Source organism: Dipteris shenzhenensis, chromosome 10 (genome assembly GCF_047967505.1).
Source record: "Dipteris shenzhenensis isolate YYH24624 ecotype China chromosome 10, Dip_SZ_1.0, whole genome shotgun sequence".
NCBI classification, from domain to species: domain Eukaryota; kingdom Viridiplantae; phylum Streptophyta; class Polypodiopsida; order Gleicheniales; family Dipteridaceae; genus Dipteris; species Dipteris shenzhenensis.
Genome location: NC_141605.1, coordinates 24,679,091 through 24,694,655, shown reverse-complemented (window position 1 = coordinate 24,694,655; position 15,565 = coordinate 24,679,091). Strand labels below are relative to the sequence as shown.

Sequence of the window (15,565 nt, the reverse complement as noted above, 5' to 3'; positions counted from 1 at the left end):
TCCTTTGACATATACTCACCCCCCCTATCTGTGTTGAGGGTGACAAGCTTGCATCCTGATTCATTCTCAACCATATTCAGCCATCTCTGAAACATAAGAAAACTTCAGATTTGGCCTTTAAAGGATATACCCAGCAATACCTTGTGAAATCATCAATGAGAGTCATGAAATACTTGTATCCTCTAATGGCATTTGTCCTCATTGGGCCACAGACATCACTGTGTACTAGCTGCAATTTCCTTTGTGAGAGTTTTGGACAATTCTTTTGAAAAGGAAATCGATGCATCTTACCCAAAAGACAACCCTCACACACATGTTTAGAAACTATGTGAGTCTAAGGTACATCATTTGCCATCTGCTGTGAATGTAGCTTTGCAAGAGCTCTATAATTGAGATGGCCCATTCTCTCATGCCAAAGATGAGTTTCAGCAAGCTGTGAATCTGAAATAGCCAATGCTTCAGTACAAAGTGCAATTGAATGATGATCAAGGTGATAAAGCCCTTTTTGCAAAGTGCCAGTTAGAGCTATGGCATTGTCATCATGAAGATCATATACTAGGCATCTGTAGCCATCAAAAATTACTCTGAAACCTGAAGTAGCAATTGCTGAAATTGAATCAAGTTGACTTCAATTCCAGGCACAAAAAGAACATTTGTCGAGTGACAGGATGGCTGGAAATGGATGTGAGCTGCACATCTCCAACTCCTTTTACAGCATATGAAGCATTATTGGCACATGTAACAGTCCCCCCTCGAGGTGCATCAGCTAGAGAATGAAACAACTGTCTGCAAGATGTGACATGCTTGGAAGCTCCACTATCAAAGTACCAGGACTGAGCATCATTAGCAGTAAAGAGTGCATCAGCTTTGGAGGAATCAAATGAGCAATGGACAGCCCATGCCCAATCATCCTGAAGAGCATGTGCATGTGAAGCATCTGCTGGCTCATGGAATTCAATGGCATGTGAGGCATTAACTGTCAATCCTGCTTTCTTTTTCTCCGAAGCAATGCGCTTCCTACATTCTGAAATGTCATGTCCAGGCTTGCGACAATAGTTGCATCTTTTCTTCTTTCCCTTATCTGCTGTATTTTTAGATGCATGGGAGGAATTGCAGCTGCTATGCGTAGAGGAATTGCAGCTGCTGTGCGCAAATTTCGGCTTGCCCATAGCCTTGGAAGCCTTGCCTCTCCCTGTCTGCTGTGAAGCAAATGCATGATCAGGAATAATGGCTTGTCTGTTAGCTCTACTTTGCTCTTCCTGCAAAAGCAAAGTAACTAGCTGATCAAAAGAATAGTGGTCTGGATTACCCATGGCCACTAATCGAAGGGTTGTAGCAAACCCTTGATATGTATCTGGTAGTCCATTCAATGTAGTACTGACAAGCTGTGAATTTGGCACCACTTCATCAATGTTGGCAAGCTGTTCCATGAGGTCCTTGACCTTTGTCAAATATGCATCCATTGACTCACCTTCATTCATATTCACTTCCTGTAATTGCCTTCTCAAATATGCAACACGAGCTTCATTGCGAATCTGATATAGAGAAGCCAATTTATCCCAAGCATCCTTTGCTGTCCTGCAAGAACAGATGTGTGGAATAATGATTCTCTTGCATGATAAAGCAATGCATGAATGTGCATTTGCATCTCTTGCATCCCATCTAGACTATTCTTGAGTTGGAAGAGCAGCAGCAGGAGTGCTAGAGGAAGAGGCATCAGGAGGAGTACCACCTGCAGAAGGACCAACAGTAGAAACAACCACTGTAGCATTGGCTGGCCTCAGATCAGCCCTAGAAACAATATTCCACAAATGCTTTGCAACAAGAATATGTTTCATGAGATAAGACCACATCGGATAATTGGTGCCATCCAACTTATCATCTTCACGAAGAACTCCAAATAAATCTTGATTGTTCCCAGCCATAGCAAGTGTGATAACCTGTAAAAGACCTGAAAACCCAAAAGCCTCAAGGCTATCAATGCAAAAAGCTGGCTGTCCCAAAAATGACAGCAAATATCTGCAAATTTCTGACCCAAATCAAAGGGCAAATGCAGATCTGACCCAAATGTGACTGTGACAGGCAATGTTCACTGCAAAAACAGAAAATTTGGCAAAAGCCCCAAATTTATTGAGGGCAAATAGGCCAAAAAGAGGGCAAATTCAAAAAAGCCCAAATTTTGCTGAAATTTTTGCAAATGTGACCCAATGTATGCAAATCTGATGCAAAAAACAGCAAATTTGGCAAAAGCCCCAAATTTATTTAGGGCAAATAGGCCAAAAAGAGAGCAAATGTGGGAAAGCCCCAAATTTTGCTGGAATCTCGCAAATGTGACCCAATGTCCTGCAAATCTGACTCAATATCCTGCAAAACTTGTACTGCAATATCGAGGGAAGTACCAGCTGTACGGACAGCTCAAGCACAGTGTACGGCTGTACGGCCAGTTCGAGAACGAGTGTACGGTTGTACGGCCGTACGTTGTACGGCGATGCGCAGGTACAGTGAAGGAGATGTACGACGATGGAGTACGGCAACGTGCAGTATGGACGTGTAATGCGGCGATGCAGTACGGTACAACGATGCACAGTACAGTGACGCGCAGTTGTACGGCGACGGCGATGTACATGTTCATGTACGGGCTGTACGGCTAAGGTACTGTATGCAGTACGGAACAAGTGACCTCGAAAAACTGCAGGTGCTGAAGATATGTTGACCAGTAGGGCAGCAGACTTCCCAAAGAGCAATGGAGGACTCGGGGGCTGAGTAGAGCTGGAAGACGAGCAAAACCTACTCTGATACCACCATAGATGCGAAACGAAGGGAGAGAGTGAGAGTGCAGGTACAACACGAGTCGAAGAGAAGTCACGTCAAACTTAGATTGATAGATAAGGTTCCTAAACACAAGTACAAAGTACTTGTATCTAGGCCTAGGACTAAGTGTCCTAGGTGTCACATGGGACTAAGTGTCCTATGTGGCATAGAAGGCACTAACACTATAAGTGCCTACACTTACGCTTACAAGGCACATATCATGGCCTATAGGGCATCACTAGAACCATCAAAAGATGGCCTACAATCCCATTGTACGTTGACACCGAGTCAAACAACACAATGACATCATGATTGGCCACTTGCCCTTTCATCTTAATTAACTCTGTATCATTAAAGGCTGTATATCCCGTTGCTGCGGGCTTAGACAGGATGTTATCAAGTGCACTCGTTACTAGCTTAGCAACAGACACACATAACAAACAAGGTACTGACCTCTGAGAAGATTCCGCTAGCTGAATCTGCATCTGTTCCGCTCTGGGACTTCCCTCCATTTCCACGTCGCATTCTGAGACTACCATCTCAACCATCCGATGATCCTTATTTCGTGGACAATCTTTCCACTAATGAGGCTGAAGGCAACCAAAACACAAGCCTTCTCTCCTCGCTTTTTCTCTTTGCTCTGGGTTTAAGGGAGACTTTGAGCAAGCCCGGGCTGCCATTGGTGTTACTTTCCTCTTCACTCCAATGGTGGTACTTGATTTAGGAGTTTCAGCTGGTTTCGCCTGCTTGGCTTGACCACTCGGCTGAGAACCACTCCCTTTACTAATCCACTTCTTCTTAAACCCAGATTTCTTCTAGTACCCATACTGGGTTCCGACCTGCACAAACCCACTTGGCCTGCTGCCCTTGGCATCTTCATAGTTCACGGCTATGGCTATTGCATCATCCAACGTGTTCGCATACTTAGCCCGAACTTCCATTTTAATCCGATCATTCAATCCAAATATGAAATCTTTCACCTGGATTGATTAAAGTAGGGGTTCATCAACCTTCATTATGCTCTCTCGAAACTTATCAGTGTATTATGCCACTGACAAATTTCTCTGACAAAGGTTTCTATATTGATCCCAAGCTCGGGATGCTTCGTCAGGAGGTAAGAAGTGTTTTCTGAATTCTCTTTTAAACCCCTCCCAGGTAGTGGATGCAATACCATCTTTCTGTTGTTTAATCCACCACCAATCCGCAGCCTCGCTAAACATGTGGGTGGCCTCGCGGATCTTCTTGATATCATTTCTGATTTCACAAATGGCGAACGCCTTGTCCCATTTGTGTAACTAGGTCTCAATGACATCAGAACTACGGTCATTCATCCGACCAGAATACTTTTCCGGCCTATAATTGGCAATATTGGGTACTTTGGCCTTCCTAGACTCGACCGTAGGGACACTAGACTCCGGTTCCATTGGAACCTTTCCTTTCTCCTCTCGAGAAGGTCTGGCAGACATACTGTGTATCACTCTTCTAAGTTCAAACTGTCCTGCATTTGCCTGTAACTGTTGCACTAATAATTGCTGCAAGGCATCCTCAAGTAATGCAATCCTGCCATATAAGGTGTGAGCTACTGGGCGCGACACCTGCTGGGTTGGCCGGACTCCTGACTCTACAAGGTCCATCCTGGAAGCTCCTTCTTCTGCTTCCATTCAGGTCAATGGGTGTTTTGGTTTTCTTTCTTCTTTTCTTTTTTTTTTTTTTTAAACACCGCTAGAACACTGTATTTACAAAAACTAACAAAATTCAGTATGCTGGCACTCTGACACAATTCCCTATTCTAGGGAATACCTGCAATCCCACATGCACACTGACTAAGCATTTGACACAAGCATAAAATACCGCCTTTCCTATACTAGGGAAATTCCTGCAAACAAACTGACTTTATCACAAAGGCATATGCACAAGCATAGTCTCCCAGATCGCCCACCGGAATTTGAAGAAGTCAAAAAAATCCCAAGTCTGCTATGTACCCTGTTATGGCATCGAACCTTCATGTAGACTAAATATTCACAAGAACCTCTTCATGCAAGCGGAGCATCAACAAAGACTAAGGTCGGGAAAAAAAACACAAAATTGACGAATGCCAAAGAAAGCTCCCTGGTTGTTCGCTCCTACCACCCGATTTGATACTGTGCCAGATCACAACGCCGGATATCAACACTCGCAAAATCTGCAACCCCTGGAGTCTTCACGTAGCGCAGATGTGCCGAAGCCTGCAGCCTCCAGGTAACTCCCTGGATACCAAGTGATACGATCTATTGCTTCTTCTGCCAAAGCGTTACTCTCTGTTCGGAATCTGTCTCAGCCTACGGGCTAGTTACGTAACCACAAACAATCCTTTTTCTTTTTTTTCATCGACCGAACCAGAAAACACGTGGCTTCTAATTGTCGCACATGCAAGGACTAATTCGCTATCTGTTTCATCAATCCACGGGCTAATTCGCTATCGAGCCACCATACAGTCATAACGCTGCTCTGGCGTTTGCAGATTTGTAATGGTCATTGTACGCTCCTCGCTTCTCCATCCCTAGTGATTTTCAGCTTCGAGACATCGCAGCAATCTTCCCGCAGGTGCTTTGCAATGTTGCTGGTGTCGCTTGGATCATATTCTGTGCTTTTGTTCTAGTGCAGTCGCCTTCCGGTCGACCGTTAAAAGATTGGAAACTTTTCGCATCTTGCCTCATTTGTGCATTGCCTGGCAATTGCATCTATCCCAGGTCAGAATTATTCGAGTCCTACTCACACTCTGCACCGATCACCGAGGGAAGAACCATTTCATGATTTTTTTTAAGGACTGTCCACAGTTGGGCATCGCGAGGCATAAGCATAAGCTTTCATCGATCTTCTGATCGTGGCTCCATGAGAAAGGCAGCCAAACCTTTGCTCTGATACCAAATGATACAAACTTCCTACTACTACAGCAGAATCACGAGAGTAGCACCACAGAATTTCCTCCCAGCCAAATCCTCGCTAGAGCGTGAGAGCTCTCAGAGAAGTCGAAATCACGTGAAGGTACATTCTCCTTCACTCACTAACTCCAACAAGCCCCATCTCCCTAGATGGATCTAGATGCCACATGTCATCATCATAGGGCCTTTCCTAATGCATCTTTTCACCCCTCTCTTGGGACACTTTAATTTCCTTTGCCCCTAGGCACATTGCTTGCATTAGGCCCTTAGCCTTAGATCCACCTAGTCTGGTGCTATCAGCCCTCACCTAGGACCTTGACATTAATTCCCTCCCGATCATTTACATGAAGCGCAAACAAATATATTACAAACGTAGATCCTTAAGGGAAATGTCGACTGATTCTTCCGAGGTCATGCTACCTCGGCTAGAGCGTAACACAAGTATTCAGCTCCATCAGATCAAGATTCACAAGCTAGGTAACTCACAGTGAGACAGCTCCTTTCAGCATATTGGGAGGCCTTTTTCATACCCTAGTTCTAATTTCAGCAAAAGGGGATGTCACAGGCATCCACAGCCCATGACATGCTAGCACAGGTCCAAAAATGCAGAGTTGACTTTTTTGTCCAAAGGCAATGTGTTGACTTTTTATCAACGTTGACTTTTGAACGGTTGACATTGACCAGACAACCAGGTCAACGGTTGGCGTTGACGGGGTCGTCCAGTCTGCTCTGAAAGCCTATATAAGACAGCCCATTCATCATCCACCTTGAGAGCTCCTTCAAAGCTTCAGCCTTCAGCCAAGAGCAGTTCTATGGGCCAGGATCAAGGCAGGAGAGCTGCAGCAGTCTGGCAGCCTCTTCAGGCCCTTCTTAGTGTTCCCTAGCCCGATTCAGTCCAGTACAGCAGCAGATAGGGATGCCCCATAGCAGTCCTCAGTTCCAGCTCTTCAGTGAGGATTAAGCCCTATTGGGCATACAAAGATTCAGTTATTTATTCTCTCTTTGGGGGTCCCTTTTATATTCCTCCCTCAACAGTGTCACACTCACTTCACAGTTCCACTTGTGCTTTGGTGTAGGTATTTGATTGATTGCTTGATAAATCAAGTATGATCGGCTTGAACATTCTATCAATGTGCCACTATGCTATCAAAGTATTCTGTGCATTCAGGTAGTGGTGAGCAGGAGAAAGAGTGAATAGGATTTCTCCATGTTACAGTCATAGACCCAGGTTGGGTCTGGGATACCAGACCTTGTCAGATCCTTTACAGACCCTATTCGACCTGTCTAGGAGGCTGGTTGGCCAGCAGGAAGGAGGGGGACAGACAAGCTCTCCTCCACTACAGATGGAGACCTTGAGCCCTTGTACTCCCATTCAGAAGCCATACAACCCTTAGACAGGCCCGAGCAAAAGAAGGGAGATGCCAGAGAAGCTGAAGCATGCCAGTCTTAAGCAGCCCTCAGGCTGCAGATGTGGAGTGTTCTGAGGGCAACGCATTGTACTTGGCTTATTCCCATGCATGGGGCATTATTCATATATCAATTTGCTTCCTCCATGTCCTTTGGCATACTTGTATGGACACATCATTGAGTGTTAATGTTGACAAAAAGTCGTGTGTTTCAACAAAGCACATTGAGATGGACTTTCATTTCATCAGGAAAAATATTGCATCACATGAGATTTTATATCACACTAAGCAGGTTGGTGATATTTTTATAAAGCCCTTCGGTGGCAGGAAATTTGAATAGTACAGAGAAATGCTGGGTCTGCAAGATATCCAATTCAGCATTAAGGAAGAGTGTTATGGATTAATGCTTAAATTTAGCGTACTCAATGATATCGCTTCTGAACCACTTTTAAAATATGACATCAATTAACCTCAGCTAGGGCAGCTTATGATTACAATGGGTCAATAAAATTTGCCATGTGGGCCATGGCATTGCCATGTCATTACAAGGTCTAATAACTGTAAAAATGTAACAGCTTGTGTTTGTAGTGTCTTATCCATGAGAGTACTTTGTTTTTTGTGGGCAGAAAAAGAGTGATTATATGAATTCAAAACATCTTTGTACATCTTCAAAGCTCATCCAAAAATGGAGTGTTGTTCACAAATGAACTTCCTCTCTTACCACAAGAGTGATATAAACCAACACAAGTAGATTCGTCAATATATATTGAGAGATGCTTCTCAAACATGTAAAACGAAGCTAGTAGATTCCTCATTGGAGTCGGTTGTGTGTGCTGTAGCATCAGCAGGAGCAGCAATAACCTCAGAAAAATTTCTAGCAGGAGCAGCAGAAACACCCTGGATAGGGTCAATAGACATCTCATCCATACCCTGTAGCTGATCAGGTAAGACAGCATCAGCAAGTCTCCGAGTCTGAAAGGAAGGGACAGAATCAGCAGAAAGTATCTGAGTGGAGAAGCCAGCGGAGGGAATCTGAGTGCAGGGACCAAAAGCAGTAGAGGGAGACTGAGTGAAGAGGCCAACAGAATGAGGCTGGGTAGGGGGATCAACAGCAGCACAGGGATACTGAGTTGAAGGGGCAGCAGAGAGAATCTGAGTATAAGGACCAGCAATAACAGAAAGAAACTGGGCTGCGGGACCAGCAGAAGCAGAGGAAACCTAAGTGAAGAGGCCATCAGAAGGAGGCTGAGTAGAGGGGCCAGCAGCAGCAGAGGGAACCTGAGTTGAAGGACCAGCTGTGGTAGTTCTCCTCTGCATGAAGTTAGGCAACTTTGAATGATCATCAGAGATAAAACAGTAGCGTTTGTGTCTTGAGACTTGGCTGGAAGGAGATTGATACTCAACCACTGTCTTTACCCTATAGCTATATTTTATCTTTCTTTCTGGTCTCCATCTAAAACTGGGCTTGACAGATCTATCAGATTGTGTAGATCATTTTTGTGGGGAGGAAATAACCAAATCTCTAAGGTAAGATGGAGTTATTGTATTAAGCCCAGGGAGAAGGGGGGCTAGGTGTGATAGATATTTCAACTGCTGCCAAAAAACCTTCAGCTGCTTGGATAATCAAAGCTCTACTACATCCAGAAATTGACTGGGCTCAGCTCTTATTGAGAAATATGAGACACATCAGATCCTGTAGGGCTCCCAAACGGAGAAATTATCCTCTTACTTCAGCTATATTCAACCCTGAATCCTGCAAGGCCAAAGCAAGCTCACTGTGGAAGTCTATGTGGGGTGCTTTTGAAGATATAAAAGCTTTTATACAATTCTCTGGTAAAGGGGCTTTCATGGTCATTGACTGGGTATGGTTTTCAACAATATTCAGATGTTGCATACTGACAGATGAACAGTTTATTGTGGCAGCTGGTCTTTTGAAGAAGGGGATTCAATCTTGGAGACAATTGTGGATTACAGAACTCTTCAGATGGAAGACATGGCAGGAAATTAGAAGGAAATTTTCCCTCATCAATAAAAATCAGGGACTGGTCATGGGAAGGTTGGACCTATGGAAGGGAGAAATTAGCTAGAAAGGAGGCTTTGTCTTGTGTATGCATACAGTTGGGTAGGATGTTCTTCCATACTTCCAATACCAACTCCTATTGTTGACATGGATGATCTCTTCAGGACCCTCAACGTTAGATGGAAATTGAAGGATGATAGAGCTGTTTGGTATGCCAGGTTTAACAGAATTTGGGTTAAAAGCGTTCCAGAGAAGATGTCTTGTCTTACTTCGTTTATTCTCCATAAAGCAGTTTGGACTAATGCTAGAGGATTCAGAATAGGAAAGGGAGATGTCAAATGTCAGAGATGTCTGGACTCCATGGAGGATATTTTTCATTTATTTGTTGAGTCTAAATACTGCACCCTTTTGAATTTTAAGACATCCCAACTGCTAAAGAACCCCTTGTTCCTTGCCATTGAGAGTATTATACCCTGTTTTGGAATGATTAATTAAAGATCCTGAAGCTTTACAAAAGACATCAAGGCAATCCATCACACAGCTAACCTTGCTGGCACCATACTTTCTGGTATAGTTCGGTTACTGCCACCCTTAATGGTGCTGGTACTCCAATTTGTTCCATTCTCGCCCAGAGTTTATCTTCGGGTACAGTGTCACATGTTTTTTTTTAATTCACAAAGCAACACAATAGGGCAGCCCCTCATAGTTCGCTTTCTTCCATTTACGACCCTAAGCGTAACAAGATGATCGATTGTATTGTCTTTGGGTCTGAAACCAGCCTGTCCAGTTGGCCTTTTGCCTGCTTTTCCAGCCCAAGTGCTGATTTTATGTTCCATCACACTACCCAAGAGTTTTGCCATACTGCACCTGACCATGATTTCGCAGTCATTAGTGAGATGCTTTTTGTCCCCTCCCTTGTGGAATGCTTTGATCCAATTTGCTTGCTAATCTCTAGGGAGTCCTTCGATTATCGCTTGGTTAAGCCTTCTAAGTATCCATGCTCTTGCATTGGGACCACCCCATTTCAGCATTTCTGAACATATGTGTGATGCATCTTATGCTTTGCCATTCCAAAGTTTCTTTAATGCGTACATTGCTTCTTTAGAGGTGATGACTTCCTGTGTTACATGCTTCTGTCTAATTGTGGCCATGGGTAGAGCATTTGTATGAGTGTACAGCTGCTTAATGTAGGCCAAAAGCTCTTCTATTGTAAAATCCTCTACTATATCCATGCGTCTCTCCCTTTTATATTCGTCCATGCTCTCTTGGGCTGTATAGTTTAGTACATCCCTTTCCCTTGTCTCCTTATCTATATCATAATATTTCCTCTTATTGTGTACCCAAATCTTTTATTTTTTTGGGCATCGGACCATTCACGACACATTTCAGGCAGGTTCATTAGTCTCTTTCGAGCTCTTTTACTCTCAGCATCAAACCATGTGTTATGCAGCTACTTTTGTGTTCTTCTTACTCTTACCAGTTTGCCCATTGTCCGACTGGCTGCTGTATACATGGCATCTCGTATGTGTACCCATGTTTCTCTAGCACTAGGCAATTGTGGCTGTTCTCTTCAAAAGTTTTCAAGCTTACCCGCATATTCTTCCCTTTTATCCGGGTTCATCTTGAAAGACTAATGAGTTGTATCCGTGTTGTGCAACCTTTTGATGCTGGAGTGAACTCATATGCTAATATGCAGTGGCTTATGGTCCGAGTCAGGCAACCGGGTTCCCACACAGAAACCGTCTATGATTGAGGTTGCTTCATATCGTTTCAATGCATAGTCAAGTGTCGTCATGAGAGAGAGAGAGAGAGAGAGAGAGAGAGAGAGAGAGAGAGAGAGATCATATGATTGTATAAAAGTCCAATTCCTTATCCTTGTGAGGTATTGACACCCGTTCCATTGCTGTAATTTCCAATGGCCTTCTTCCAGTTTCCAAGAGCACCATTGAGTAAAGGGTTGTGGACTTAATACCCAGATGGTAGTGCAGAAACATTTTTTGTATTTTCCTCGTGTCATTCCATGTAGAATCGAACATACTGTCTCCCCATGCTTCTACCCCGTATAACGCAGTTTGTACAACAAGTGCATCAAAGAGTATCGTCCGAATCTCCCATCTTCTTGTATCACTTCTTTCGCACATGTTTTCAAACTCATAGTATTTTTCCCATCTGGCTAAAATGCATTTTGCTCCAGCCATCGTTAGGATGGGATGTCAATGGCCAAATATTTGAAAGTGCTTACCACTTCAATTGGCTTCTCTCTACACACGATAACAGGCATAACCTCTGGCTGTACAGTCTTTATTACCATCACTTTTGTCTTGGTAACGTCACAAAGCAGATCTTCCATATTTTCATTGGTTCGTTTCATTTGATAATCTAATTCGTGATGATTCCCTAAGTTTATACTTAGGGTAGTATCAAGCTTTCAGAAACACCGATTGCCAAATCAAGCAGTGTGTGCAAGCTCAACACTTTTAGTTGTTGGGATAAGCTATACCATCTTGGTTAGTCCATCCACTAGGACACACATACCTGAATGGAATATTGCCATGCTGTTTTACTCTCTTTGCCACCATTTTTGGGTTTTTAGGCTTTAGCACTCCCAATCTAGAAGGTGAAGATCCAAAGTCATTCAGTGGCTATGGAAACTAACAACGGGAACGGAGGCAAATCCGGAGGATGTGGTGGACAACAAGGGGAAGATACTCATACCAGTAGATGGAGAGGAGCCCGAAGCTTGGGAAGATAGAGATGCCCATGCCCTGGCACTGATCATAGGGACTACAGCGGACTCTGTGCTTCCTCACATCCAGATGACCGACACGTCAGTAGAGGCGTGGGCCATTTTGAAAGATCTGTATGAGACAAACAACATCTCGGATCTTGCTTCTTCACCATCAGCTCTACAAATTGGATATGGATAAAGGAGATTCATAACATGACCACTTGAAGAAGGTCAAGGTGGTAAGGGACCAACTAGCATCGGTTGGTCAAAAGGTGGACTTGTGCCAGTTGGCCTTGATGGTACTGAGGAGGCTACCTCGGAGTTTCAAAAGTTTCATTAGGACTATGACAACATGACAGAGGACCAAATCTCTGACTTTTGAGGAGTTGGGTCCATTATTGCTCCAGGAAGAAGCTAGGAAGAAGCTCTACAACAACGACAACGATGATAAGGCGTTGTTGGCAAAGGAAAGGGCAAGCCTAACCATGGCAAGCCCAAGAAGGATGACTTTGGAGATGACGAGGATACTTCCAAGAAGAGGAAGCAGAAGAAGAAGTGCTTCTATTGTGACACGCCACGCCATTTTACAAAGGATTGTAGAAAGAAGAAGGCGGATCAGAAAAACAAGGAGTAGTCCGACTCACATTCAGATGGTGACACAAAACTAAAGCCGAAGCTAATGTGGCAATCGAAGAATTGTTCTTGGTGACATCTCCATGTGTTACTGAGGTCAAATATGCCGACACCGTGATGATGTCTAACATTGAGATGCCAGTTGACGGGGAGTCGCAGACCTTTGTGAAGGTGAAGGAAAGCATGGAATGCTTGGAATCTTCCATGTGTGTGGCTGTTGATACTGACACGAGAGTGGATTCCATGGAGTGCCCTAGGGTTTCATGTTCAAATGGTTGCTGTAATTCAGAAGGGGACAGTATAGGATTGCACTAACTGGACATAGTCAAGCTCCTAGACGAGTAAAAAGCCCATCCAAACTAACCATATTGACTGAATGATCCCCTCCGAAGGGAACACCAAGAGAATAAGCTGCTGAATTGGATGATCCCCATAAGTGATAGACCCAAGAGGCTCATCATCAAAGCGTGCTGACTGAGCTCTGGCCCAAGGGATGGAAGACCCCTGGGGAGCTAGCTGCGTAAATGGTTGCAACAACTCCATGGGCAAAAGACCCTGAGGAACTGTATGCAGCTACTGTGGAAACTGAATCCTTGGACTGGTAGACCCAAGCAAAGCCAATGTATAAATTGCTTCAAAACCGTTGGTGGGTACTGCGGGAGGATAGTCCACTACACTGTGCTCAGGGGTGGAAGACTCCTAAGCAGGTGATGGACAGCGCGAGAAATCACAAGAGGAGAATATCCTTCCTAGTGACCATAGTCTTGGATAGTTTAACTTAGTGCAATATCATTGGATTGCAACTAAAGCTTCATAGTAGAAAAGAAGATGTGGAAGATGGGTGGATATTGTCTACAGGACTCACACCCGTAGCTGCTGTAGATTGGGAGGAACTGTGAGTTAGGCTGTGAGTTAGGCTGTGAGAAACTGCTGATGCTGTAAGAGCAATTGCTCTCAGTTTCACCTGCTTGGATCTCCAATGTGCCAAGTTGACACAACATCTAGCCCGATGTGTTGTTGTTCCAACAAAAGCTGGAAATGGTCCAATGTCGTTGCATTCTCCTTTGTCTTCTTTTCCTGCTCGTGCAAAAGCTCGAGCTGCTTAGAAAGGAGCCGATTCTGCTCAAGGAGATGATCACGCTCCTGAATTCTCACATGAAAGCTACTATGCTTATGGGGCCATAATGGAAGACTAATAGACCCATCAACTACTACAATAATGACTATCAAAGAAAAAATTACCCCCTACCTTGCCGCAAGGTGTAAACGCACATGGGTGAAGACAGGAGCCAGCCCGATATGCGATGAAGGAAGGGAGGGAGAAGCTAATGGAGTATGGTACTACCACTAGTCCGGGGTAGATGCAAAATACAAAATTATATAATATTCCCAACATGCTCCCTCTGTTGCCTAAGTCCCCATTATTGAGCTTTGTTGCCATGAGTCCCTCCAAACTTGTTCACATCAGAAGGAACCATGTTGCTCTGATACCAGTGTAACATGTGGGGACTTCCTATGTAAAAAATAGATGAATGCAAAAGAAGAACTCAAGCATGAGAGACACCAAAGATCTTCCTAACTATAGTACACTATATTTAAAGTAAGGAGCGCCAAGGAGCGCCAAGGCATTTGGGGCCAATGGGTGCAATGTGTACTATTTTCATTGAGCAGGGGCATTCTAGCCTCACCTTTGTTGTTGTTGAAGTTTGTTTCTAAGTTGTGCTAAGTGGTTGAACTGACTGAAGCTTGCATTGTGGCTATTTATGAAGTTTATGACTAAGTAGAAGAAGATCACTGCCCTTTTGCTTATTGAAGGCTGGTTTCAGTGGTTCCGTTGCCGGGACAGTCACCATATTCCTACAAAGGGATAATTTAAGCAAGACTCCTAGGTAAGGACAGATATTTCATTTCAGTCGTTGCAAAGAACGTACGATGTTAGAGAATAAAACGTCAAATATAACACGCTCAGTTTAAACCTTTTGCCCCATCAACTTCTGTCCTTTTGACCCATTAAACAGATGAGATTTCTGATATCAATAGGCTGACCTGGACGGGGGTTGTAAAATCCAAGTCTCTCTAAAAATTTGCCATCACGAGGGCTTCGGCTGTCAGCAGCGTGAATCCGATAGAAAGGCGCGTTCTTACGCCCAAACCTTGCCAATCGAAGGCTAACGACACCCATCTTCGTGGCGGGCTAGGCCAATCTGTACTGGGTGAAGAGCGGTCGGATGCAAGGCTGAAGAAGAAGGGCAAGTGATGCAGAACGAAAAAGAGTGCGTCACTGAGGGATTAAGCAGTTTGGAGAAATGAGGAATTCAGGTTCCATAGCTTCAGCTGAACACACACTCTCTAGTAGTGAAGGGGATGTGTCCATTCAAATAGGCTTCAACAAGGCCCGGCCCTCATGGGGTCCTCATGGGGTCACATCACACATCGGTCCACAACAAGTCTCCTCGCCACTAGCCGCATAAACTTGGCGGGAATGAGACTAGGCCACATGGCAGGGCTCTCACTAGATCATCAGACGTCGATCCTAGGAATTCACATCAACACACCCAAACGACAAGAGTTACGCCCATAACCAATAAGTCTGCTCGCCAAGAGCGGCAAAATTGTTGGCCAAGATGAGACTATACACACACAGAGGATAAGAATTGGAGATGGCCACTAAGCATGGTGGTTTGAACCACCTAGGATTCATCAAGCTGAGCATGTGATTGGTGTGGCGGTCGGAGGAGAGGGAATGGGCCAATCATGTAGCAATTGGAGAGTTGGCCATGGAGTGGCCTTTATGGGCCAGACACAAATCTTCCAAAGCCCTCCTATTGGGCCAACTTGGGTGGCAGCCCTTCACACCATCTTTTGCCAGGTGGTGTGAATCCAGCCTTCCTTACTTAGGCTTGGTGTCCTAGTGTGTGTGTTGGGAGGGTGCGTGTGTTTGACCCTAGCCATGGACCCTACCGGACTACTCGCCCATCCAAGGTAGCATGCCACCATGAATGGACAAGTGACTGAGAGCGTGGTGAGTGGGATCTCCCATCACGGC

At 44.5% G+C, this 15,565-nt stretch overlaps 1 protein-coding gene across 1 annotated transcript in view; it reads right to left on the bottom strand.

The window, feature by feature from the left end:
* LOC147897600 (small ribosomal subunit protein bS16m/bS16c-like) overlaps positions 1-14,955 on the bottom strand; it is a 32,887-nt gene extending 17,932 nt beyond the window's left edge. Inside the window, exon 1 of the mRNA XM_087380547.1 lies at positions 14,566-14,955. Within this exon, the coding sequence (XP_087236673.1) occupies positions 14,566-14,701 (136 nt within the window). The 5' untranslated portion in view covers positions 14,702-14,955. The remainder of the gene's footprint in view (positions 1-14,565) is intronic.
* Positions 14,956-15,565: the final 610 nt, after the last annotated feature.